Raw genomic sequence first — 27,563 nt, forward strand, 5'->3', positions numbered from 1 at the left:
ACAAGGAGAACCAGATTTAGGACATTATTAAGAAAGCACAACATTTCCACTGAAATGCGGCAAGAAATCTGATTACAAAGGATCCTCTCATGAAGATTTGAAAGAATCCCTGTAGACTTCAAAAGAGACAACAATCCTCTTCCCACAAGAAACTGCATTGGTCTGTGCTTACAGACAGCTGCTACCTCCTTTGTTCCAGATTACTGAATTGTAGCCTGTAAAACACAGCAACTGAGCAGGAATTCTGAGTTCAAGTGTACATTGGTACTGGTGCACCTTCCACACAGGACACACAAAGCCTTGGAAAAGGAAATCACGACAGTTCCGTACTCACTCAAAGCCAGAAATTTGTGTTTGGATTTCATCAAGACCAGTGTTCTTCTTAGGAGGTCTTTCTTGAGAATGAAAACCTTCATGTGGTACTTGTGCCGTTCCACACAAAAAGACAACAGCTCCAAAACTGAGGCAAGTATTTCTGCTGTTCGATAATTATCTACAAGAAAAATTAATGCCGTAAGTTGTACAAAAAGATAAACAATGTACTGTCAAAGTACACTGCGCTCAGTTGCTATTGCAATTCCTGACAGATTTTAGTGGACTTTTGTTTTAATGGATTGCTTTGGGGAGCAGGACATTGGGACCGAACAAAACAACAAACACAACTGCGCCTTTTTTGCCTTTACAGTAAATATTCTTTAAAATTAGACGAGCAAAACCACGGCATTATTCTCAATATACATGAAGGAAGTACATCTTTACAAAGTACGCCATCAAGCTATGTCAGCATTCACAGCTTCAGGAAGGGGCTATGAAGAGTCCTGCCCCCATAATCCCTGTCCCTGGAGGAACAGCAGCTTGCAGCAAGTGTATTCCCAGCAGGCATCACAGGTCTATTGCTGTTACCAGGACTGTAAGGCCCTTCAAAGGGAAAAAAAACTAAAATTGTCATTACCTATGTCATACCACTCTTCTGATGTATCAGCCGGAAGCGGCGCTGTAAGAACATCAATGTAACGGTCGTAGAAGATATCGAGAAATTCAAATACTTCTAAATTCTGAAACAACAATAATTTCATTAAACACTGGCATTCACATACAACCTTTCAAATAAAAAAAGAGTAGTAACAGAAGAAACAGCCTCCAAAGAATCCTTCCGAGTTCTTTGGATCTGCAGCACTGTCTCCACACAAGATCAGTTTCTTTATTTTGGGACAAACGTGTGTTTCTTGTGTCTCCAAACAAGCTAGCTATCATTAAAAGAATTCCCAGCATGGATGCAAATATATACTGGAAAAAACATCAACGACTCAAAGTGCTTGCCAAAGTGTCCTTAAACCATTCTGAAGTGTACGTAGTTTTGCCCAGAACAACCTGCAAACCGTTTTACAGGTATTCTGCTACGTAACGATGTATTAAAATCTTTCAAGATTTATCATCCAGATGGAGAGAGCTGTGGTCAGACAGTGCTATGGCACTGGCACATGGGATTGTGTGGTTTAATACTGGCACGATGCCCCAGACACATACCTTTCAGCAGCAAAATTAGCTTATCTTTTGCTTATTTAAAGTCGTTATCAGACCACGCTCCAATCAATTTTAAAAAATCCTATACTTTTTTATCCTCTGCCCACAATGACAGCAATAGAGAATATCAGGCTTTTAAGTTTGCCAAGACAGTATCATGTTTTCTGCCATTCATGTTCTCTTACACTAGCTGTGGCCGGCATTTTCTCTGGATCGATCAAAGCGCACAAAGCCTCCGTTAATTGATTGTTTCCTCCAAATTCAGGGTCAGGATGACAGATTATCTGCTCAATGACCACAGTGATGAGTTGGGTGTCCTGCAAAAAAAAAAAAAAAAAAACCAAAGAAAGAAACCACAAGATAATTACTGACAAGAATGGAATGAGTTCCCCACTTTCTGCAATTCTTTAAAAATGAAAATTAAAACAAAACACAGAAATTTAGCTTTTCTTTTGCTGGTTATTTTCCTCTTTGCCCTAAAACTGGTATAGTCAACAGACTCCTTACCACTTTTACTTACATTCTTACTCTGCTGGGCCTCTTGCATTACAAATTGTTGGATGGTGGCTGGACAAAATTCTACTAGATAAAACAATATATCTGCAGCAGCAGATCTAACCTGGTGATTATCCACTCCCTCACAAAAAGAAAAAAAAAAAAAAAAAGAGATTAATATGTAAGAGTTAATAAAGTTTGGTATTTATTATCAGGTGTAGCTGCAAAGAGAAGGTAGTTTAATAACTGGGGAACATTTTGTCACAAAACTTTTCATGAGAAACACGATAATATGGTTACAGAAGAACCACAAGGAACCAGGCAAATCCTTTCCCTACTGTTTTCCTCCTTTGGAAAGGACACAAGGCTTTCTGTGTATTTGAGAGCCTTAACTTAGGCTGGAAACATTCACAACGTCCTACTTGCTTGAATATCTAAGACTTTATTGGTTTTCTATGCCCGCTACCCACAAGTTATGAGTTTTGTACTAAAGGACCAACTGTGCAAACCAAGGTGTACCACAGTTTCTGTGCCCATGGACAGGCAACAAGAATCCAGAACTTTCCTTAAGGGACGTGTCTTTATCTGATAAAAAACCAACAATCAAGCTTCCACATGAAAAAGTCTTTTTCACCTTTTGGCTACCTTGTCACAAGGACTTCACGGCCCTCAGACTTCTCCATCATGAAGTCAGAAAAGTAAAACTAGTAAGAGCAGTCAAGCAAGGCTACTCCAGAGCAGAACTGTGGGCAGCTTCTGGATTCTGGACATTACCAGAAACCTCCATTCTCAGCAGAGCAAAACTCTCCAATCAGACTTATAAAAAAGGTGCTCGGCAGATTTAAAAAAAAAAAAAATGCTATATGGCTGTGGGCTTTTCTAGTTTTATTAAAACCAGTTCTAAGTTTTCACTTACCAGTAACATTTCAAGAATTGGAAGAAATCCCAACTTTGCCAAAGTTTGAAGAAGTTCATCTCTTTTCTCAGGTGAGGTGCAAGAAAAGGCACAGAATTCCTTGAAAAACTTTAACTGGTGCACAGAGGAAAAAAAAAAAAGGTTTTGTGTATTTGAGTCAGAAAATTCTCTGAAAGAGGGAAACAGTCACAATTTGTACTGGGGGCTGTACTGCCTGATTCTCCAGAAGTACTTCTAAGACTGCAGAACTCTGAGCAGTTTCACTTTCTACTTCATCCCTCTCATTGAAAGCCTTTGAGGAACCACCGAGACTGCTAACTTACCAATTCACATTGTTGCTCACCAGCTGTAGCTTCATTTCTTAATTGTGCAAAAACGTCAGGCAAAAATTCCTTATCTTTCTGTGGAGCAGTCCAAAAGAGCACAAATTAACCAGTGCCTTCTGGAAACGGAAAATACGATCTCTCTAGGATCCCACACTGCACAAGCTTTCCTCACTGCCATTCTTTTTATCACAAAGGAGGCAAATGCTAGAGTACACATCCAGCAGGATCATTCCTGGTCTTTCCGCATTCCTCCTGTGCAGCTGAAGCAGCTCCAGGTCACCAGAGCCACAGGTAAAGCTGGGCACAGGGCATGATCCCTAAAGCTGATCCCTAAATTCATCTCTACAGTGCGACATTTCCTCTCCTCTGCCGTGCCACCCCTATGCTTTGCAGTTCTGCCAAACCCCACAGACTCGCTGTGGGATTTGCTACACCCACACACACATCAAAAGGACAAAAAAGGACAGTCCTGATTTGTTTCAGATGCCCTCACAGCACTTTGCACCTAAACTTCTAGGGAAGCAAGTGGTACGCTCCTGATGTAAAAAGTGCTAGCCAAGAGAAAACCTTGGCCCTACTGTACCTGCACCATTCATACTACACTGTGAACATCCCAAGGGGATCAGTTTCCCTCTTTTGGATTTGCAGCATTGCAAAGCACCTTTTCAGTCCATCTCTGTGGTGGGGACTCAATGAACAGATTGCAGTTTGGCTGCTGCCACATTCTCTGAATCTCACTTGCAGTAAAACCAGCTCTCCCACATGCAGGCACTCTGCTTTGCCAGGATGGGAAACTTTTGTGACTATTATTTGCTTTTCAGATTCACATCCTCTACTGGTATAAGAAATTTAAGGATATCTAGGACAACACTACACTTTTTGTAAAGCATTTCATTCTTTACACTCCAAGAAACCCAGAAACATCATCATCATCTCTCAAGTGTTTTGGCACTTTCTGCCGTATCTGTCCAGCCATTTCTTTGCACCCCTTTACATGGGAAACAGTGTAATAAACGTCCCTGGAACGAAATACCGGAAGTTACGTGTTCCTTAAATGCTTATACAAAACCAGCTCCAGAGGTTTGCTTGGCAACCAAGAGAAGGACTTTATCTTGTTAGAGCCCATAAAAAGTATTAATGCGTTCACCTGAAATTTATCATTTTGAAAATACCAAAAGTCCAAGGGATCAGAAAGAAGGGAAGGCATTCAAAACATTGTGCAAATGAAAGTGCCTGTGATTAACTTCTACAGTATTCACCCGCTTTAAATAATTTCCAAACTACAGCCAGAGGGATCTCTACAGAGCACATCTAAGCCACATTAAAAAACACTTACCTGCAAGGCTTCTAGAATCTCCTCTTTGCTGGAGCTGATGAAGGAATTGAGGGTAGAAAGAAAACCCACTTCAAAATCCGACGAATTAGGCACGATGATGTCGTAAATGTACTGTGCCCGGGACGTCTGGCGGATCTTTTCCCTGAGTTCAGGGTCTCTGATAGGAATGACCTCCTGACGCTTTGCTGCTTTGGTCAAGAATTCCCTGTGCCATCCTGGCTGAGCCAAACTAGGATCATATTCAAGGCATCCAGCAACACCCAGAATACACTCATCAGAAAACAGCACCTCAAACAGAATGTTTTTGTCCAGGTACAAAATTCCTCTCACGATGTCAAACAGGAAGTGCAAGCCTTCAGTGTTCTTTACTCTCTCACAGACTTGGAAAAGATGTAGCAGCTTTGGAATATAGCCTTTCTTCCTCAAGGCCAGCGCTAGCTTTCTCTTACGGATGGGTGAGAGGCGAACAGAAGCCACTAGCTCTGCAATCTCTCCAAGTCTGTGGAGGCCACAGGTGGGAAGGTCCATCAAATGACTAATTCTACCCATGTCTTTAGGCCTAGCTGACTGCCAGAGAATGACACCAATAGCCAAAGGGGACGAGAGAGCAGCAAGACAGGAGCCCACTCTGCACTGTCCTCCTGGTGCTCTGCCCCTCCAACTGCCTCAGGTGTTCTTCAGGCATTGTGACGTCACCTGGATTGGAGCCTGCTGATTGGTCCGTCCCTCTAACTCCCAGAATATAGAATGTTGGGCTCGTGACCAGGGTCACGGTAAGTGACCAACGGCTGCTGTCTGCTGTTGACCTTTTAGAACTTCTAAGGTTCTAAAGTTCTTCCAGTACCTGCTGGGGGCCTGTGAGAAGGCTGGAGAGGGCCTCTTCCCAAGGGCAGGCAGGGAAGAGGGGGAATAGCTTCAGCTGTTTCTATTGGAGATTAGGAAGAAATGCTGAACAATAAGAGTGGCCAGGCACCGGCACAGCTTGCCCAGAGAGCTCGTGGCTGCCCCAAGCCTGGAAGTATCGAAGGCCAGGCTTGGAGCTACATGGTCTAGTAAAAGATGTCCCTGCCTATTGCAGGGGCGTTGGAACCAGATGAGCTTTTCGGTCCCTTCCAAACCTAGCTCTGCTCAAATTGTCATCATGGAAGCATGCTGGGACACTTCCCGAACTGCACTGGAGGGCTATGGGCTTTTCAGAAGCCAGAGGCTGGGAAGCGGGGGGTTCCGTGTTAAGGAAACTTCCCTGTCCAACCACCCAAGAGCCACTCTGGAGTCACTCTCACATCACCTCATGTGGGATCAAAGGCCTTCCCAGCTGTATCCTCCACTCCCACAAAGTCAGACCAGGTTTCCTTCCCAGCTTAGCCCTGGGTTTCCCATAGCAGAGTCCCAGATGTCCAGATCCTCAAAACAATTTAATCACGATGCAGTAACTAAATAAACAAAAGAACAACTCAAGCTGGTGCCTCTGAGGAGGAACTTGAATAAAGAAACTCGTGTGCTTTTATCCCCTCACCATCTAAGGTCATGAAGGTCTGGGCTCATCAGCTCCTACTGTGCCTCTGAAAGTAATACAGCAGGCTGCAAGCAACCAAGGGCACTCCTGGAGCGTGTAGAGGACAGCTTCCTGCTCCAGGTATTAGACGAGCCATCCAGGGGTTGTGGATGCCCCATCCCTGGGAGTGTTGAAGGCCAGGCTGGATGGGGCCCTGAGAAACCATGTCTAGTGAGAAGCATCCCTGCTCATGGCAGAGGGGTTGGAACGGGATGATCGTTAAGGTCCCTTCCCATGAAAACCATTCTATGATCCTATGATTTGGAAGAGATATAAAACCAGCAATAACTGTGTCATGGCTCTTACCCCGTGTTGGCTTGTTAATAGCAGCTGGTTTTGTCTTTTCAGTAAGTGCAAAGAATCATTCGTGTTTGTGCAACACCTTAGGAACTTCAAAAGACATTCTAAGTGTTCTTTTCCTGTCGGTCAATGTAAAGCTGCTACATGTCCCTTCTTACCACATGCACTAAGGGCCACACTGGCCCTTCCAGCAATAGGACACCTGCTGCAGTAAGGGAGACATCAGTGACAATGAACAATTCCACTAGCCCATTAGGGCTGGAAAGCCTTTTGAAATCAGATGGCAATGAACAGGTCCAGTGCTTCACAAATTAAGGGTGCGTCCCAGCTTCTTCTACCTATGGGGATACCTTAAAAAAACCTACAAATGAAACAACCCACACTTTCAAGATACTATTAGTATAGGAGGTAATATAAAGGCTGCTGTTTCTTGGAGGCCTCCAGGGACAGATATGGAAAATGTCCACAAAATGCACACACACACACACCCCCCCCCCCAACACCCCGGGGTAAATGCAATTTTCTAAGTTTAGCAAATTAGCATAATTGGCAAAAATCACCAGTCAGAGACAAAACTGGTGGGGCAATTTCCCGCAGTTCAACCCTTCCCTGATTCCTGCCTCCCCTTCTTAGGGACTAAACATTCTTGATGAAAATGCATCTCAAAGAGCTGGTTTTGACCTTGGTTCCTAGGGAGAACCAAGACAGGACAGGGGCCTTGTACCCTCTGGGGCTTGGAGCTCTGGAATATATTTTGTCTTTCTGCCCAGGGCAAAAGGTAAGGAAAAGGACTGGGACAATTCATACACTATCAGGCTACAAATACATCTGTAAAGAACACTGAGAATATGTGAGAAAAAAAAAAGGCAAAAATCAATTCAGCATCAATGGAAAACTGCATCTGAAATGTTCTGGAGGCCTTTAGAAAATTCTAAAAACAAGTGACTGGCGTTTTTCACACACATGTAAAGGCGAACAAAGCCCGGGAGGTTCTTTTCTTCTTCTGGCCTTGAGCAGGTAGGGAGATGCAGCCCCGGCCAGGCCCGCTTGGCTGCGGCCTGCGCGGCCGAGCCCCAGCGGCTGCCGGGGAAGGGGAGGCCATCGGCCGCTGGGATCCTGACTGCCGCCTCCCCTTCCCCTGCACGGCTGCCAGAAAAAACCCTCCACCGTGTGAGAGACGGTCCGAAGTTTCCTTCACTTGCCTCACGACCGTCGCAAGGACCCTGCAGGCCCTGGCAGGAGTTCTGGCCTGGCCCAGGTGGATGCGGACGCTTGCCCAGTGACTGTCAGCAGGTGCGCTCGCTGTGCTCCTACAGAAGGCTGCGTTCAAACAGGTTGTGACAAGCGGTGGCTTGTGCCTGCATGCCTGCACCTGCTTCACAGACCCATGGGCTCTTCACAACGGCCCCTCAATCTTGCCCACCTTCTGGCCAGATGCCGCTCGCTCTGGCTAAAGACTGTAAAAACTGTACATTTTTGGGAAGACTTTGGTTAACCCCCACGGACGACGGCAAATCTGTGCAGCTGGACCGTCGAGGATCTTATCTCGAATGGTGGTAGCTATATTCCCCTTCTTCTCCTCCTTTTTCTCTATTCTTTATTTTCTTTTTCTGTCCCCTCTACCGCATTTGCTGTCGGAACCTAAATAAAGGTGCATTTGTTGTGATGGTCCCCTGCTGTTTGCCTTTTTGCACTTTTGGGATCGATTAACAAACCATCACGACACCCCGCACGAGCGGATCGTGACACACCGTGAACACCTCCAGCCGCCGGATGGAAGTCGTCTGGCCCAGGGGCTGTCCCAGCGCCACGTGGCTGAAATCAGAGCCGGCTCTGCAGCCCGGGCAACCCAGCGGGGGCCAGGCCCCTTCCCGGGGAGCCTGCCAGGCCCTGTCCCGGCAGGGCCAGGCCATGCTCCGATGTAGCGCTGGCTGAGCCGGGTCTCTCCCACCCCTAGCATGGCCAGACCCGCCCGCGGCTCGGCTGAAATTCTGCCACTGCTGAGTTTCACCAGGAACTGCCGGAAATGAGGAGGAGAAGCCCTCAGCCCACAGCTGAAAATGAGCACAACAAAAAAGCCAAGACCAGCCGTGCAGCCAGAGCAGCCACTGCCCTTCTGGCCCAGGCCCCCTGAGATTCTGACACAGCCTCCCCGCTCCTCCCAGCGCAGCCTGAAACCTGTCACCGTGAGTGTTCTGGCCACTGCCCAGCAGGGATGACATGACCATCTGCAGGCTCTGGATCAAATACACTCTTTAAATGAGACCTGCAGACCTCAATCCTCTTTCCAGTGAGCAAAATGGACGGAGGAAAGACACAGCGAGAAACAACATGAAGACACCAAGGTCACTAAAAGAAGGAGTCAAGTCTCAGGAAATCAAGTCTTGCATGGGGTCTTACATTTGACATTTTTTCTTAATGTATAGAAACAAAAAAGCTTCATCTTAATCTACACAAACTCTATTTTCTCTTGGTTTAGTCTGGATATCATCCAAAGCAAGGCTTGATTTATCAATAGAAAGCCAACCTGATGAAAATTTACTAACTATGTTCCTTGTTTCTAAAACTTAGAACAGATGTAATATTGATTTCCTACATAGCATACATGCGTGCTACATAGTATCACTGGTAGAAGTATCAGTGTTTTGTGACTTCAGTTATTAAAAACTGCAGGTAAAAAAAATTTCTTTGGTACTTGAATTTTCCGTACTTCCCTAGAAAATAGTGTCTGAGGAACCAAGTGGTATGTGTATCTTCTACTTGCATTCAGGCAATATTATATGTATTACTTTGAGCACACTGAGGAAAAGTCTACTCCAGAGCTAAGGAACTGATGACTGAAAGAAGTTATGAATACAAACTCTCCAACTATGAATATAACAGATAAGTCACATTCTTAATACAGATGAATCTCTAAAAATTAAATGGGACGAAGCTCAGACTTTTATCCTTTACCTGCCTGTGGATTTGGGTGTTCCCCAATGGCTTACAGAAAATATTTTTACATGGCACTTTAGACCTAGAAGCAGTCTTCCGGTCTATAAACTTCACTTTTAATTTCTGTTGGGTTACTTACTACTCAGTATAAAAGAACCACTAGTAGATTACATGAAACAGGGCACAAGATTAGGGTACCTATATTAAAGCTAGCAAAGAAACAGTTTAGATTAGAAGTCAATGACATTTACCACCAAAATGACAGGAAGAGGACTTAAGCACATAGAGTCCTTTCACTCGGTCCTCGGTGAAAGGACTTATGCACATAGAGTCCTTTCACTCGGTCCTAAGCAGAGTAAGCTCAAAGAGCTGGTGCCATGACTTTGGGGAGAAAGCTCCACATGTTTCCCGGGAATGTGCAGACGATTTCTGCTTTGTGAAAGTTTGGTGTAGCTTTTATAGTTTCTAAAATGAAGCATCTGTTGATCTGAAATTCCAGTTTATCTTTCTACATGTGCTTCCACAGCAAGATGTTCACTGTCACCTAAAAGCATCAATTCCATGGTGCTGAAAGGACTCACTGCAAGGCAAACTGTCTGGACTGAGTCGTTGCACCAGGGCTTAGGTGAGCTTAGGTGAGATGGCCTGAGTTATTTCATCAGCTAACGAGCAGCAGATATGCTCTCGTGTGGTGGGGGAAGATGTCCTGCTACAGACCTTGCCGAGGGCCTCACAGACTGAAAAAACCAAGACAAGGAAGTGAGCTGGTGATCACAGGACTGCCTTTTGCCTACTCCAAAACTGTCGTGGCCAAACAATGCTACTGGTCAAATGCCAGTTTTGCATGTATTAGCAGAGGTAAAGAGATGTTTTTACATTCTGGAAATCTCAGCTGGAGGAAAGAGAGTTTAGTATTTTAACAAGAACAGGCAAAGTAAAGATGAGGCATTTACTTGTAGAAATAAGTCAAAAATCTGCATCTTGAAGTCCATACTCCAAGTGTTTCACTTGACTGTTACCTCCACTTTTATATTCAGGAAAGCTGAAAGGACACAAGGAATACAGGCAACCAAATGTTCAGAATTAAACAGAATCATAGAATATATGGCAAGTACTAAAGCTACAAAAAAAAAAAATCCGGATATGCCAATGTAATTGATATTCCTGTGCATTAAGACATAGCCTTTGAAAACATGATATTACTTTGTTTGATTGTAGAACTTTTAACTCATCATTACTGGATACTTTACTCTTCTCACTAAGCACCTATAGACTTCAGACTAAATTACTTGTCTAGCGTGAATACAATACTAAAATCTTCCACGCTGGCACTCCATGCATTACTAGAGAACGGATTGGGGGAAGTCATCAAGTTCAGAAGTGGAAGGTCCAACACGAAAAACTCAGGTCTGTCTGTGAGAACACGGTGCAAGTGTCTATCTGTAGGGATAACCGGCATCTCCAGCATTACACTGAGCTACTTGGAACGAGGAGGACAGGTATGAGTCTGCCAAGAGTGGAGCTGGTAGTGTCTGTCACTGCAAATGTAGGGGAAGGTCCAAGCAGAAGCTCTGACTGTGAGCCCGTTTTGCCCCAAAGTACATGAAGACCATGCAGCAGTGGTGGCCCTTGAAGAAAAAGCAGCAATCCAGAAGAACTTCAAGAATATCCATTTGCTATCTAACTTCCAGGAGCCAGACACCTGTCTCCATGATGGCATCTTTGAAAATCTCTACAAAGCAATCTCTCAGAAGTCTGCAGTTACCAAGCTCCAGTGCCCCCCTTCGCAATGCTAAGATGATGAAGTGCATTATTTATGGATTCAAATGGTACATTCTTCTTCCAAAATAATTGTTGTATGATTGGGATAATGCCCTTGATTGTCTGCCTAAGTGAAACTTGGGTAGTAAATAACTCTTGGCTTTCAGCCATTTGCTCAGTGGTCAGAGCTGACTGAAAACTTACCATCAAGGCCTTCAAGAACAATTAATCTTTTAAAATAAACAAAATATGTCAGAGTAGTACTCCTCTTCCTTACAATATTTTACAGTATTTTGGATCAAAATAATTTTAAAGTGTCTTTTCCCCCTTCTAAAAACTTTTGCAATAATGTACAAAGCAATTGTGACAATATTTTCCACCTTTTCTCCTCATCAACCTCTTCTTCTCATCAATCCTCTTGTCTAAGTAGATGACAGTCAAGACTGCAATAGGGAGTTATTACCTGTGCATAGACAATCGGTCTAGTGTTCATGCCACTGCAGCCTCGGGAAGGTTGCACTGATCCAGGATATTGCCTTGGACTTCCTCATGAATACAGAGATAAATAGGACTTACTGCAGAAAATACGGTAGCTATCTAATTAATGGGATATCTCTATTGTTTGTAGCAGAATTTGGATGAAGGCTGATTGGTCTCTGAGTGGTCAGTGTTGAGACATATCCCCAGATGGAGGAAATGAAATGAGAGAAGGGGGTGTGCACCAAGCAAGTGAATGGAATCAGACTGTGGACTATCTCCACAGTCTTGTGAGATTTCACTGTCACAAAGTCTGATGTTTACTCTTGGCCTGTTGCCATGCCTAAGCACCAAGTATTTATTAGATAAATACTATAAAATTATTAGGAAAAATAAGCCAAACAGGAAATTAATAAAGACTCATTTATGTGAAAAAAAATGCTTCTCGCCATATCTGATAAATAGCCAGGCAGGCAGACTTGAAGGATCTCCATGTCAAATGCATATTTGAGGTACTGAAAAATAAATTTCAGTGAATTACAGCAGGTTCACCTGAAAGGATGCTAAATGTAGCTTTGTTTTTTATTCCTACTGGGCACGAAAAATTTTATACACAATAAAATCACTAGGTGAAACTAAAACATGCAGGAGACTTAAGCTTTTTAACTTGCTTTTCCATTGGTTTTCCCAATTTTGACATAACAGAACAGTCACTGTGGAGTTCCTCCTTATTTGGAATAAAAGGGCTCAATATCCAGTCATTTTTATTTCCTCATTTCTCATATTTGTCTTGTAAAACAAGCTCAAAGGAAAAAAAAAAAAAAAAAACCCAAAGGCAAATAACCTCCAGAAAAAAAAAAAAACTAAACCCCATGAAACAAAACAAAACAAAACCAAAAAGCAAAATCTAATTTGGCTTGGGCATTTGAGGAATCTAATGCTTTGAATACTTTCAGGGCATAAGAAGCATAAACTGTATAATCACTATCAATAGCTTTTCTGACATCTCGGTCATTCATGTTGAAGCTGTGTTTTATTTCACTAGATGGTAACCACCGAAACCAGAAATCAAACAAAAAAGAGCTCTCAGTGACAGAAGCATGGGGATATGGCACAGAACGACACTCTCTGCCTTTGTTATCTGTGACCACCAGAAATACAGCCAGGAAGAGAGAGAACACCAGGGTTGCTTGAAGATGTGTATTAACTCTCAGGCTGTCAAAGCACACCAGCAGAAATGCATCTGCAGCAAACTCCTGAAACAAAGAATTACCTTATGCAACACCTTCTGAGGATGAAACTGCATTTTTTTTTCCTCCATAAATGCGGCTTCATGATTTAGTCTCTCCTCAATGTTGAACATAAGCTGTCAGTAGAGAGAAGGCTCTAGAAAATAAGTAGCTTGATGTGGTGAGCAGTCTGCGAGCTGCATGTAGTTCTGGTGGCAGTGTCTAGCACATAGACAAGAGTCACCCAAAACAAGCTCTCCTGATCTCACAGCTAGCTGGAAAATACACAAGAGCCATGTATTTAGTGTATTCCTGAACCTCGACTTGCACAAATACAAACATTTTTGTCCACTCATACATCGAACCTGTAGAGATAAAACCACCCAGATTTTTGCTGCTTTCTGGAGACACGAAACGCAACCAGTGTAAGGGTTGCACATTAATTTTGCCTAGAGAATTGTTGGTCCTTTTGCAGTTCTCCAGTTTGGAATAGGACAGTCACCAACATGAGCTAAACTAAATAGCCACGAAGAAGCGTTGGTAACCTGGTTTACTTTCCATGCAGAGAGATCTACTTAACTTCTGGAACAGAAAGATTTCTCTAGCAGAGAGAAATCTTCTTAAATAGATCATTCAGAGAAGCACTTTGAACTCATGATTTCATGGCTCCTGCACTCTCTCTTAGTCAGGTCTAAATTTCCCTGTATGTGTGGCAGGGGAGGTGATATCTGTTCACACACATGTGAAATAAACAACTCAAGTATTTTAAAGTCTAGAGTACCATTAAAAAGCCAGCCTTGGTCAAGAGCCAATATACGGTTGTTACATTTATTCTAGATCCGACTGGCCATCAGGCCCTGACAATCCGCCGTGTTCCAACCAGGCATTCGCTCTAGGTAAACAATTCTCCAAACACATTCCACAAGAGAAAAACAAGGAGCAGAAATAGAAATTGTTTTCTCTTTCACTTCTCTCTCTGCACCTTTATAAAAATCCTGAGAGCGAGAGAGAAATGTGCTTGCCACACAAACTATTCCAGATATAATATTTAAATTTCCCCCTGAGCTATAAGGTTTGGGAGCTGAGCATTTCTTCTATAGTGTTGAATAAAAAAATTAGCTTCTGTTACAGGTTTCTAAAGAAAGTGCTCTGACAAATATGCTACCGATTTCTGCTGGAGTGATTTGGGTTGGCAGTGCAGTTCATTGCTTCTTATTTTCTTTTCTCATTTCACACCCAGCCAAGGTGACAAAAGTATAAAATCTTAAAGTAAGTTTTCTCAAGCACATAACATGGGGTTCAGATAGGCATGGAATGTTTTTGGAAAACCCCATTTTCCTGATGGAAGATGAAGTGTCACATTCATGGGGATTCCTGCAGCTGAATGGAATAAATGCTACGTCTGTGATAACCAATAACTTAACCAGTGAATGGCTAAAATGCTTTTTAGCTCCTAATCTGTGACCTACTGTTTAGGCTCCCATCAATCTCAGGGATTCTTTTTTCTCCACAGCTGAATGGAAAAAAACCACATGTTTCTATTGAAAAGTCTTCTTTTACATAGGTAAAAAATTTGCTCTGTTCTTTTTTTCCTCTTTGGGAGTTTTCAAACGATGAAGTCCTCCCTCTGTACCCCTCAGCCAAGGGAGCAGAAGTGACATGATGCTGATGCATTTTAGAAGGACAAGGCACTCAGAGGGTGGGTGCTGCCATCACCTGCCAAGTTGCTTCCCATGGAAAAACCAAGCCAGTGGGAGGGCTGGAAGCACAGCACAGGAAGACAGTGCACTGCTGGAGAAGCTCAAGCTGGCTTCACCCCGATTCAGGGTGTCTTTCAGTTCAAAGGCAAAGAAGTTGGAAGGAAGCAACTTGGCTTTCAGAAGCCTATCACAGACCCCAAGAAAAGATGGATGTCTTGAGAATCAATTGCATCACCAATAACCAAAAGGATTTGTTTCCTAATTTTATGCTTAGTTGTACAGAACTTTCAGACAAGCAACTCAGTGCTTTATATGTCAGTATTTCAAATTACATGGACATTGACTTTCCAGAATGCTGGAAACTCAGTGATGTGTTCAGCAGCAGAGCTACTGAGCATCCCTGGAGTGCAGATTTGTTCAACCACTGGCCTCAGCCTCTTGAGAGCCTATAGACAGCCAGATACTGAAATCTGCTAAAATAAAGCAACTTTAGGCAAAAGTAATTGCTTTACTTGCAAAGTTTGAGATGTGACCTGCAACTCAGTTTCAAAAGAGTAGAAATCTTTTTAAAACCCTGCTCTGACTTGGCCCTGACAGATGGAAAGTGAAGCAAGAGCGGGGTTACCCTCTGCCCAGGGCATGGCACCACTGACTACAACAGTAACTCACAGGAAAAACAGCAAACCCACCCAGTCAGGTTTCATGTAACATTTTAATAAACTAGTATTTACAAATAACACATATTACAAAATTACAGCTTTCTTCGGGAATCCCGACGAGCTCTTTTCTTTGATGATGTCCCATCTTCTTCATTGTCAGGATAACCAAATGCTTCAAGTAGACCTCTCTGCCAATTAGAAAAAGGTAAAAACAAATGAAATTCCCACATTGAAAAAATACATGCTGCACATCTGTTTTTCCCCCAAGTCTTAGGGGTGAGCAATAAAATTCTCGCCACAGTTTTCTGTAGCTGCTCGGAAGCTGATTCAAATAATGCTCAGCTGTAAAAGGCATAAAAGAGGTATCACTTCCTGCATTTTGTCTGCTTAAAAACACTTATTAATTCCCCGATGGGGAATAGGTTCCAAAAAAGGCAATCTTATCTGTACATCACACACACAGGGCACCGGCTGGGCAGGGCAGAAGGCCAAGGAGTAGCAACAGTTCAATCATGCACAAGAGGCAAAATTAACCTGTGCTCCCCAGATTAATAGCAGACTCCAGTCCCACCTTATCCTCCTTGAACCTTACCCCAGCTAGTCAGAATTTCACTCTTGGTGAAACTAGTCAGGGATTTGGGTGAATTTGTCCCTAATTAAGGTACCCTGCACAAGGCTATTGCTGACTGTGCCACATTACACCCAGTAAAGCTCCATGAGGCTTCTCTGCTGTCCTACGTGAGGACAGGAGCTTCCATAGAAGTTCTCTCCCACCTTGAGGGCTGTCTCCACTGTGGTCCCAGTTCTGTACGTTGGGTAGGAGCCGTTGCAGTTTGCTGGCGACGTTGGAGCTGCCTTCTCTTCACCTCTACTGAACAGCACACCTTCATCCACCTGTGAGACTACTGCTTCTTTGGCGTGTGTCTCACCAGGCAATATGAAGGGGACACTGCAAGAGACATAGGACAAGTGATTGAAGCTTTGCCTGATGTTTCAGACTCAGCCAGGTCATAAATGGCTTCCACAACTTTAGAATTAGGTGAGTGACTCAGAGAAGACAATCCAGCTCCATCCCTGCTTCCACCCTCACCATAAGCTTCACAAATACCCAGGTGATAATGAGGCAGACTGAATCCTAACGCAGAAGAACAAAGCAAGATTCTGCTCTTCATCAGCTGAGAATTTTCTCAGCAGAACATTTAATCTACTGACCACATCAGCTCTACTCAGAGAAAGGTAGATGGAGGTTTACTCTAACCCAAGAAGTTTTCAGCAAGAATGCAATCCAACCCCAATCCCAGCCACCTGCTTCTGCTGCTCTAGGGGAAATGAAAAACCAACCAGCAGGCCTGCAGAATGGCAGTCCCTGGCAGCCTCATAAGACAGAAAATGGGCCATACCTGTTCAGTTTCTTGTTTTGCTGGCCTTTTGCCTGCTCATGTTTTGCCTTCAGTCCCTGGAATGTGTGAATGTATTTGACGGATTCCAGTGCATCCGAGAAGTTCTCAACTATATGTGCAATAAGGAACTGAATATCCTCCTGAATAGGAACAAGACAGGATTTCAGTCTCAAAGGTTCACACACAGAAAGTTAGAAAGCTTTTAACTTTATGTTGGAAAGTAACTGATTCTTTGTCCAGAACCAAAATATTCTTGTCGAGAACAAATGGGAAGCAATCCGATTTATTCTTAAGGAAAAAGCTGAGATCCAGAGAGAATAATTTAACTTCCCTTAGAAATGGACAATCGACAGTAAACGTCCCAGACCCGTTTTGTTCCAGTAAAACAGGATGGTTGCTATCTTGGAAAATCTGCCTTTTGCCTCTTGCTCCGCGAGGTCATGGACGTGTTGGTGCTGAGGCTACTGCTGAACTCACCTTTTGGATGAATTCAAGCAGCTCCATCGAGGCAGACTTGAGCAGGTTGCACTTACTCCTGTTGTCCAACACAGCACTTACAACGGGTTCCAACAGGTTCCCCAGAGTGATGTAACGGTTATAAATTTCATCTTTAAGGCCAATTATCCTCCTCATAAAGCGAAGAGCAGCTGTGTGAAGAAAGACATTCAAGCATTCAACAACCATTTGGCAGGCTCTCACCTTTTTGTTGAGTTGGAACAGTTGAAAAACCTGGTGTTACCCCAAGAGGAAGATGCAGCCCTAAAGTGCAGAAGCAGATTTGTTGATAGGTCACATTTCTTTCCCTTCTTGGACTTTCCTGGGTATTTGAAGGTCATCAGGAACCATGGATTTCTTTCTCAAGTCCAGCAGCAATGCATTCCAGCATGCATGAAATTAAACTATTAACTCCCCACCGTGCTTTTGTCCTTGTTCCCCTCCCAGAACCAGACCTTAGTCTTTAAAGATTCTGGCTCACAGAATTTCATTCACTCTCCACAAGGAGAACCAGATTTAGGACATTATTAAGAAAGCACAACATTTCCACTGAAATGCGGCAAGAAATCTGATTACAAAGGATCCTCTCATGAAGATTTGAAAGAATCCCTGTAGACTTCAAAAGAGACAACAATCCTCTTCCCACAAGAAACTGCATTGGTCTGTGCTTACAGACAGCTGCTACCTTCTTTGTTCCAGATTACTGAATTGTAGCCTGTAAAACACAGCAACTGAACAGGAATTCTGAGTTCAAGTGTACATTGGTACTGGTGCACCTTCCACACAGGACACACAAAGCCTTGGAAAAGGAAATCACGACAGTTCTGTACTCACTCAAAGCCAGAAATTTGTGTTTGGATTTCATCAAGACCAGTGTTCTTCTTAGGAGGTCTTTCTTGAGAATGAAAACCTTCATGTGGTACTTGTGCCGTTCCACACAAAAAGACAACAGCTCCAAAACTGAGGCAAGTATTTCTGCTGTTCGATAATTATCTACAAGAAAAATTAATGCCATAAGTTGTACAAAAAGATAAATAATGTACTGTCAAAGTACACTGCGCTCAGTTGCTATTGCAATTACTGACAGATTTTAGTGGACTTTTGTTTTACTGGATTGCTTTGGGGAGCAGGACATTGGGACCGAACAAAACAACAAACACAACTGCGCCTTTTTTGCCTTTACAGTAAATATTCTTTAAAATTAGACGAGCAAAACCACGGCATTATTCTCAATATACATGAAGGAAGTACATCTTTACAAAGTACGCCATCAAGCTATGTCAGCATTCACAGCTTCAGGAAGGGGCTATGAAGAGTCCTGCCCCCATAATCCCTGTCCCTGGAGGAACAGCAGCTTGCAGCAAGTGTATTCCCAGCAGGCATCACAGGTCTATTGCTGTTACCAGGACTGTAAGGCCCTTCAAAGGGAAAAAAAACTAAAATTGTCATTACCTATGTCATACCACTCTTCTGATGTATCAGCCGGAAGCGGTGCTGTAAGAACATCAATGTAACGGTCGTAGAAGATATCGAGAAATTCAAATACTTCTAAATTCTGAAACAACAATAATTTCATTAAACACTGGCATTCACATACAACCTTTCAAATAAAAAAAGAGTAGTAACAGAAGAAACAGCCTCCAAAGAATCCTTCCGAGTTCTTTGGATCTGCAGCACTGTCTCCACACAAGATCAATTTCTTTATTTTGGGACAAACGTGTGTTTCTTGTGTCTCCAAACAAGCTAGCTATCATTAAAAGAATTCCCAGCATGGATGCAAATATATACTGGAAAAAACATCAACGACTCAAAGTGCTTGCCAAAGTGTCCTTAAACCATTCTGAAGTGTACGTAGTTTTGCCCAGAACAACCTGCAAACCGTTTCACAGGTATTCTGCTACGTAACGATGTATTAAAATCTTTCAAGATTTATCATCCAGATGGAGAGAGCTGTGGTCAGACAGTGCTATGGCACTGGCACATGGGATTGTGTGGTTTAATACTGGCACGATGCCCCAGACACATACCTTTCAGCAGCAAAATTAGCTTATCTTTTGCTTATTTAAAGTCGTTATCAGACCACGCTCCAATCAATTTTAAAAAATCCTATAATTTTTTATCCTCTGCCCACAATGACAGCAATAGAGAATATCAGGCTTTTAAGTTTGCCAAGACAGTATCATGTTTTCTGCCATTCATGTTCTCTTACACTAGCTGTGGCCGGCATTTTCTCTGGATCGATCAAAGCGCACAAAGCCTCCGTTAATTGATTATTTCCTCCAAATTCAGGGTCAGGATGGCAGATTATCTGCTCAATGATCACAGTGATGAGTTGGGTGTCCTGCAAAAAAAAAAACAAAAAAAAACACAAAGAAAGAAACCACAAGATAATTACTGACAAGAATGGAATGAGTTCCCCACTTTCTGCAATTCTTTAAAAATGAAAATTAAAACAAAACACAGAAATTTAGCTTTTCTTTTGCTGGTTATTTTCCTCTTTGCCCTAAAACTGGTATAGTCAACAGACTCCTTACCACTTTTACTTACATTCTTACTCTGCTGGGCCTCTTGCATTACAAATTGTTGGATGGTGGCTGGACAAAATTCTACTAGATAAAACAATATATCTGCAGCAGCAGATCTAACCTGCTGATTATCCACTCCCTCACAAAAAGAAAAAAAAAAGAGATTAATATGTAAGAGTTAATAAAGTTTGGTATTTATTATCAGGTGTAGCTGCAAAGAGAAGGTAGTTTAATAACTGGGGAACATTTTGTCACAAAACTTTTCATGAGAAACACGATAATATGGTTACAGAAGAACCACAAGGAACCAGGCAAATCCTTTCCCTACTGTTTTCCTCCTTTGGAAAGGACACAAGGCTTTCTGTGTATTTGAGAGCCTTAACTTAGGCTGGAAACATTCACAACGTCCTACTTGCTTGAATATCTAAGACTTTATTGGTTTTCTATGCCCGCTACCCACAAGTTATGAGTTTTGTACTAAAGGACCAACTGTGCAAATCAAGGTGTACCACAGTTTCTGTGCCCATGGACAGGCAACAAGAATCCAGAACTTTCCTTAAGGGACGTGTCTTTATCTGATAAAAAACCAACAATCAAGCTTCCACATGAAAAAGTCTTTTTCACCTTTTGGCTACCTTGTCACAAGGACTCCACGGCCCTCAGACTTCTCCATCATGAAGTCTGAAAAGTAAAACTAGTAAGAGCAGTCAAGCAAGGCTACTCCAGAGCAGAACTGTGGGCAGCTTCTGGATTCTGGACATTACCAGAAACCTCCATTCTCAGCAGAGCAAAACTCTCCAATCAGACTTATAAAAAAGGTGCTCGGCAGATTAAAAAAAAAAAATGCTATATGGCTGTGGGCTTTTCTAGTTTTATTAAAACCAGTTCTAAGTTTTCACTTACCAGTAACATTTCAAGAATTGGAAGAAATCCCAACTTTGCCAAAGTTTGAAGAAGTTCATCTCTTTTCTCAGGTGAGGTGCAAGAAAAGGCACAGAATTCCTTGAAAAACTTTAACTGGTGCACAGAGGAAAAAAAAGGTTTTATGTATTTGAGTCAGAAAATTCTCTGAAAGGAGGAAACAGTTACAATTTGTACTGGGGGCTGTACTGCCTGATTCTCCAGAAGTACTTCTAAGACTGCAGAACTCTCTGAGCAGTTTCACTTTCTACTTCATCCCTCTCATTGAAAGCCTTTGAGGAACCACCGAGACTGCTAACTTACCAATTCACATTGTTGCTCACCAGCTGTAGCTTCATTTCTTAATTGTGCAAAAACGTCAGGCAAAAATTCCTTATCTTTCTGTGGAGCAGACCAAAAGAGCACAAATTAACCAGTGCCTTCTGGAAACGGAAAATACGATCTCTCTAGGATCCCACACTGCACAAGCTTTCCTCACTGCCATTCTTTTTATCACAAAGGAGGCAAATGCTGGAGTACACATCCAGCAGGATCATTCCTGGTCTTTCCGCATTCCTCCTGTGCAGATGAAGCAGCTCCAGGTCACCAGAGCCACAGGTAAAGCTGGGCACAGGGCATGATCCCTAAAGCTGATCCCTAAATTCATCTCTACAGTGCGACATTTCCTCTCCTCTGCCGTGCCACCCCTATGCTTTGCAGTTCTGCCAAACCCCACAGACTCGCTGTGGGATTTGCTACACCCACACACACATCAAAAGGACAAAAAAGGACAGTCCTGATTTGTTTCAGATGCCCTCACAGCACTTTGCACCTAAACTTCTAGGGAAGCAAGTGGTACGCTCCTGATGTAAAAAGTGCTAGCCAAGAGAAAACCTTGGCCCTACTGTACCTGCACCATTCATACTACACTGTGAACATCCCAAGGGGATCAGTTTCCCTCTTTTGGATCTGCAGCATTGCAAAGCACCTTTTCAGTCCATCTCTGTGGTGGGGACTCAATGAACAGATTGCAGTTTGGCTGCTGCCACATTCTCTGAATCTCACTTGCAGTAAAACCAGCTCTCCCACATGCAGGCACTCTGCTTTGCCAGGATGGGAAACTTTTGTGACTATTATTTGCTTTTCAGATTCACATCCTCTACTGGTATAAGAAATTTAAGGATATCTAGGACAACACTACACTTTTTGTAAAGCATTTCATTCTTTACGCTCCAAGAAACCCAGAAACATCATCATCATCTCTCAAGTGTTTTGGCACTTTCTGCCGTATCTGTCCAGCCATTTCTTTGCACCCCTTTACATGGAAAACAGTGTAATAAACGTCCCTGGAACGAAATACCGGAAGTTACGTGTTCCTTAAATGCTTATACAAAACCAGCTCCAGAGGTTTGCTTGGCAACCAAAGAGAAGGACTTTATCTTGTTAGAGCCCATAAAAAGTATTAATGCGTTCACCTGAAATTTATCATTTTGAAAATACCAAAAGTCCAAGGGATCAGAAAGAAGGGAAGGCATTCAAAACATTGTGCAAATGAAAGTGCCTGTGATTAACTTCTACAGTATTCACCCGCTTTAAATCATTTCCAAACTACAGCCAGAGGGATCTCTACAGAGCACATCTAAGCCACATTAAAAAACACTTACCTGCAAGGCTTCTAGAATCTCCTCTTTGCTGGAGCTGATGAAGGAATTGAGGGTAGAAAGAAAACCCACTTCAAAATCCGACGAATTAGGCACAATGATGTCGTAAATGTACTGTGCCCGGGACGTCTGGCGGACCTTTTCCCTGAGTTCAGGGTCTCTGATAGGAATAACCTCCTGACGCTTTGCTGTTTTGGTCAAGAGTTCCCTGTGCCATCCTGGCTGAGCCAAACTAGGGTCATATTCAAGGCATCCAGCAACACCCAGAATACACTCATCAGAAAACAGCACCTCAAACAGAATGTTTTTGCCCAGGTACAAAATTCCTCTCACGATGTCAAACAGGAGGTGCAAGCCTTTAGTGTTCTTTACTCTCTCACAGACTTGGAAAAGATGTAGCAGCTTTGGAATATAGCCTTTCTTCCTCAAGGCCAGCGCTAGCTTTCTCTTACGGATGGGTGAGAGGCGAACAGAAGCCACTAGCTCTGCAATCTCTCCAAGTCTGTGGAGGCCACAGGTGGGAAGGTCCATCAAATGACTAATTCTACCCATGTCTTTAGGCCTAGCTGACTGCCAGAGAATGACACCAATAGCCAAAGGGGACGAGAGAGCAGCAAGACAGGAGCCCACTCTGCACTGTCCTCCTGGTGCTCTGCCCCTCCAACTGCCTCAGGTGTTCTTCAGGCATTGTGACGTCACCTGGATTGGAGCCTGCTGATTGGTCCGTCCCTCTAACTCCCAGAATATAGAATGTTGGGCTCGTGACCAGGGTCACGGTAAGTGACCAACGGCTGCTGTCTGCTGTTGACCTTTTAGAACTTCTAAGGTTCTAAAGTTCTTCCAGTACCTGCTGGGGGCCTGTGAGAAGGCTGGAGAGGGCCTCTTCCCAAGGGCAGGCAGGGAAGAGGGGGAATAGCTTCAGCTGTTTCTATTGGAGATTAGGAAGAAATGCTGAACAATAAGAGTGGCCAGGCACCGGCACAGCTTGCCCAGAGAGCTCGTGGCTGCCCCAAGCCTGGAAGTACCGAAGGCCAGGCTTGGAGCTACATGGTCTAGTAAAAGATGTCCCTGCCTATTGCAGGGGCGTTGGAACCAGATGAGCTTTTCGGTCCCTTCCAAACCTAGCTCTGCTCAAATTGTCATCATGGAAGCATGCTGGGACACTTCCCGAACTGCACTGGAGGGCTATGGGCTTTTCAGAAGCCAGAGGCTGGGAAGCGGGGGGTTCCGTGTTAAGGAAATTTCCCTGTCCAACCACCCAAGAGCCACTCTGGAGTCACTCTCACATCACCTCATGTGGGATCAAAGGCCTTCCCAGCTGTATCCTCCACTCCCACAAAGTCAGACCAGGTTTCCTTCCCAGCTTAGCCCTGGGTTTCCCATAGCAGAGTCCCAGATGTCCAGATCCTCAAAACAATTTAATCACGATGCAGTAACTAAATAAACAAAAGAACAACTCAAGCTGGTGCCTCTGAGGAGGAACTTGAATAAAGAAACTCGTGTGCTTTTATCCCCTCACCATCCAAGGTCATGAAGGTCTGGGCTCATCAGCTCCTACTGTGCCTCTGAAAGTAATACAGCAGGCTGCAAGCAACCAAGGGCACTCCTGGAGCCCTTGTGTAGAGGACAACTTCCTGCTCCAGGTATTAGACGAGCCATCCAGAGGTTGTGGATGCCCCATCCCTGGGAGTGTTGAAGGCCAGGCTGGATGGGGCCCTGAGAAACCATGCCTAGTGAGAAGCATCCCTGCTCATGGCAGAGGGGTTGGAACGGGATGATCGTTAAGGTCCCTTCCCATGAAAACCATTCTATGATCCTATGATTTGGAAGAGATATAAAACCAGCAATAACTGTGTCATGGTTCTTACCCCGTGTTGGCTTGTTAATAGCAGCTGGTTTTGTCTTTTCAGTAAGTGCAAAGAATCATTCGTGTTTGTGCAACACCTTAGGAACTTCAAAAGACATTCTAAGTGTTCTTTTCCTGTCGGTCAATGTAAAGCTGCTACATGTCCCTTCTTACCACATGCACTAAGGGCCAGACTGGCCCTTCCAGCAATAGGACACCTGCTGCAGTAAGGGAGACATCAGTGACAATGAACAATTCCACTAGCCCATTAGGGCTGGAAAGCCTTTTGAAATCAGATGGCAATGAACAGGTCCAGTGCTTCACAAATTAAGGGTGTGTCCCAGCTTCTTCTACCTATGGGGATACCTTAAAAAAACCTACAAATGAAACAACCCACACTTTCAAGATACTATTAGTATAGGAGGTAATATAAAGGCTGCTGTTTCTTGGAGGCCTCCAGTGACAGATATGGAAAATGTCCACAAAATGCACACACACACACACACCCCCCCCCCAACACCCCGGGGTAAATGCAATTTTCTAAGTTTAGCAAATTAGCATAATTGGCAAAAATCACCAGTCAGAGACAAAACTGGTGGGGCAATTTCCCGCAGTTCAACCCTTCCCTGATTCCTGCCTCCCCTTCTTAGGGACTAAACATTCTTGATGAAAATGCATCTCAAAGAGCTGGTTTTGACCTTGGTTCCTAGGGAGAGCCAAGACAGGACAGGGGCCTTGTACCCTTTGGGGCTTGGAGCTCTGGAATATATTTTGTCTTTCTGCCCAGGGAAAAAGGTAAGGAAAAGGACTGGGACAATTCATACACTATCAGGCTACAAATACATCTGTAAAGAACACTGAGAATATGTGAGAAAAAAAAAAGGCAAAAATCAATTCAGCATCAATGGAAAACTGCATCTGAAATGTTCTGGAGGCCTTTAGAAAATTCTAAAAACAAGTGACTGGCGTTTTTCACACACATGTAAAGGCGAACAAAGCCCGGGAGGTTCTTTTCTTCTTCAGGCCTTGAGCAGGTAGGGAGATGCAGCCCCGGCCAGGCCCGCTTGGCTGCGGCCTGCGCGGCCGAGCCCCAGCGGCTGCCGGGGAAGGGGAGGCCATCGGCCGCTGGGATCCTGACTGCCGCCTCCCCTTCCCCTGCACGGCTGCCAGAAAAAACCCTCCACCGTGTGAGAGACGGTCCGAAGTTTCCTTCATTTGCCTCACGACCGTCGCAAGGACCCTGCAGGCCCTGGCTGGAGTTCTGGCCTGGCCCAGGTGGATGCGGACGCTTGCCCAGTGACTGTCAGCAGGTGCGCTCGCTGTGCTCCTACAGAAGGCTGCGTTCAAACAGGTTGTGACAAGCGGTGGCCTGTGCCTGCATGCCTGCATCTGCTTCACAGACCCATGGGCTCTTCACAATGGCCCCTCAATCTTGCCCACCTTCTGGCCAGATGCCGCTCGCTCTGGCTAAAGACTGTAAAAACTGTACATTTTTGGGAAGACTTTGGTTAACCCCCACGGACGACGGCAAATCTGTGCAGCTGGACCATCGAGGATCTCATCTCGAATGGTGGTAGCTATATTCCCCTTCTTCCCCTCCTTTTTCTCTATTCTTTATTTTCTTTTTCTGTCCCCTCGATCGCATGTGCTGTCGGAACCTAAATAAAGGTGCATTTGTCGTGATGGAACTGATGGTCCCCTGCTGTTTGCCTTTTTGCACTTTTGGGATGGGTTAACAAACCATCACGACACCCCGCACGAGCGGATCGTGACACACCGTGAACACCTCCAGCCGCCGGATGGAAGTCGTCTGGCCCAGGGGCTGTCCCAGCGCCACGTGGCTGAAATCAGAGCCGGCTCTGCAGCCCGGGCAACCCAGCGGGGGCCAGGCCCCTTCCCGGGGAGCCTGCCAGGCCCTGTCCCGGCAGGGCCAGGCCATGCTCCGATGTAGCGCTGGCCGAGCCGGGTCTCTCCCACCCCTAGCATGGCCAGACCCGCCCGCGGCTCGGCTGAAATTCTGCCACTGCTGAGTTTCACCAGGAACTGCCGGAAACGAGGAGGAGAAGCCCTCAGCCCGCAGCTGAAAATGAGCACAACAAAAAAGCCAAGACCAGCCGTGCAGCCAGAGCAGCCACTGCCCTTCTGGCCCAGGCCCCCTGAGATTCTGACACAGCCTCCCCGCTCCTCCCAGTGCGGCCTGAAACCTGTCACCGTGAGTGTTCTGGCCACTGCCCAGCAGGGATGACATGACCATCTGCAGGCTCCGGATCAAATACACTCTTTAAATGAGACCTGCAGACCTCAATCCTCTTTCCAGTGAGCAAAATGGACGCAGGAAAGACACAGCGAGAAACAACATGAAGACACCAAGGTCACTAAAAGAAGGAGTCAAGTCTCAGGAAATCAAGTCTTGCATGGGGTCTTACATTTGACATTTTTTCTTAATGTATAGAAACAAAAAAGCTTCATCTTAATCTACACAAACTCTATTTTCTCTTGGTTTAGTCTGGATATCATCCAAAGCAAGGCTTGATTTATCAATAGAAAGCCAACCTGATGAAAATTTACAAACTATGTTCCTTGTTTCTAAAACTTAGAACAGATGTAATATTGATTTCCTACATAGCATACATGCGTGCTACATAGTATCACTGGTAGAAGTATCAGTGGTTTGTGACTTCAGTTATTAAAAACTACAGGTAAAAAAAATTTCTTTGGTTCTTGAATTTTCCGTACTTCCCTAGAAAATAGTGTCTGAGGAACCAAGTGGTATGTGTATCTTCTACTTGCATTCAGGCAATATTATATGTATTACTTTGAGCACACTGGGGAAAAGTCTACTCCAGAGCTAAGGAACTGATGACTGAAAGAAGTTATGAATACAAACTCTCCAACTATGAATATAACAGATAAGTCACATTCGTAATACAGAAGAATCTCTAAAAATTAAATGGGATGAAGCTCGGACTTTTATCCTTTACCTGCCTGTGGATTTGGGTGTTCCCCAATGGCTTACAGAAAATATTTTTACATGGCACTTTAGACCTAGGAGCAGTCTTCCAGTCTAGAAACTCCACTTTGAATTTCTGTTTGGTTTCATTTGTCTCATCAACATTCACTCTCTCAATTCCACTCCCTTAGGAACAAAAAGACACCTTTAGAGTAGCTTCACTGAAGATAGCAGGACAATCCCAGTTAGGACCTTGGCTATAACAGGATGTTCTTGTCAGTTGACCCAGAGGAGTCAGGAAAGGTGGGTAAGACACAAATCCGACCTTTTGAACTGAAATCTCACTCAGAGATTCGAGCTATAAAGCATTCTCCCATTTTTCCTATTTGACCTTGTTATGGGTCAAATGGGAGCTTCAGACAAGCCCTGCCTTAGGCTAAGATTTTTGGCAGCAGCTTGAATTTAGGCAGCCTGCACCTCAATCACTTCAGCTCACAAGCTGTCAAGAATGGTAGATGAGGTCTATTACCAAATGCATTATTTGTTGAATAGCTAGGAGATTAAGAGTCAA

At 44.0% G+C, this 27,563-nt stretch overlaps 3 protein-coding genes across 3 annotated transcripts in view; all 3 read right to left on the reverse strand.

Moving 5' to 3' along the window:
• The window catches only part of LOC137470042 (serine/threonine-protein phosphatase 4 regulatory subunit 3B-like), a 60,472-nt gene that overhangs the window by 2,303 nt on the left and 30,606 nt on the right, over positions 1–27,563 (reverse strand). The window lies entirely within an intron of this gene.
• Positions 2,879–8,365, reverse strand: LOC137471945 (serine/threonine-protein phosphatase 4 regulatory subunit 3B-like). The gene is made up of 4 exons (XM_068186652.1): positions 8,168–8,365; positions 4,598–5,164; positions 3,259–3,336; positions 2,879–3,049 (listed from the first exon to the last, which is right to left on the reverse strand). Exons 1-4 carry the CDS (start codon positions 8,363–8,365, stop codon positions 2,879–2,881), a joined length of 1,014 nt encoding a protein of 337 aa, XP_068042753.1.
• On the reverse strand, positions 15,912–25,981 carry LOC137471946 (serine/threonine-protein phosphatase 4 regulatory subunit 3B-like). The gene is made up of 11 exons (XM_068186653.1): positions 25,784–25,981; positions 22,200–22,766; positions 20,860–20,937; positions 20,539–20,652; positions 19,658–19,774; positions 19,320–19,451; positions 18,563–18,665; positions 17,945–18,103; positions 17,093–17,262; positions 16,616–16,755; positions 15,912–16,164 (listed from the first exon to the last, which is right to left on the reverse strand). Exons 1-11 carry the CDS (start codon positions 25,979–25,981, stop codon positions 15,912–15,914), a joined length of 2,031 nt encoding a protein of 676 aa, XP_068042754.1.

Source organism: Anomalospiza imberbis, chromosome 3 (assembly GCF_031753505.1).
Source record: "Anomalospiza imberbis isolate Cuckoo-Finch-1a 21T00152 chromosome 3, ASM3175350v1, whole genome shotgun sequence".
NCBI classification, from domain to species: Eukaryota; Metazoa; Chordata; class Aves; order Passeriformes; family Viduidae; genus Anomalospiza; species Anomalospiza imberbis.

Excerpts from the sequence above, each read along its gene's own strand:
- LOC137471945 (XM_068186652.1), bottom strand. The coding sequence starts at position 8,365 with ATGGCCTGGCCCTGCCGGGACAGGGCCTGGCAGGCTCCCCGGGAAGGG. Across the intron at positions 5,165-8,167 it reads TCGTGCGGGGTGTCGTGATG|TCAGCTAGGCCTAAAGACAT; the intron begins GTTTGTTAATCG and ends ATTCTCTGGCAG. Across the intron at positions 3,050-3,258 it reads GTGAGCAACAATGTGAATTG|TTAAAGTTTTTCAAGGAATT; the intron begins GTAAGTTAGCAG and ends TCTGTGCACCAG.
- LOC137471946 (XM_068186653.1), bottom strand. The coding sequence starts at position 25,981 with ATGGCCTGGCCCTGCCGGGACAGGGCCTGGCAGGCTCCCCGGGAAGGG. Across the intron at positions 20,938-22,199 it reads AGATTCTAGAAGCCTTGCAG|AAAGATAAGGAATTTTTGCC; the intron begins GTAAGTGTTTTT and ends TCTGCTCCACAG. Across the intron at positions 18,104-18,562 it reads AGAAGAGTGGTATGACATAG|ATAATTATCGAACAGCAGAA; the intron begins GTAATGACAATT and ends TTTTTCTTGTAG.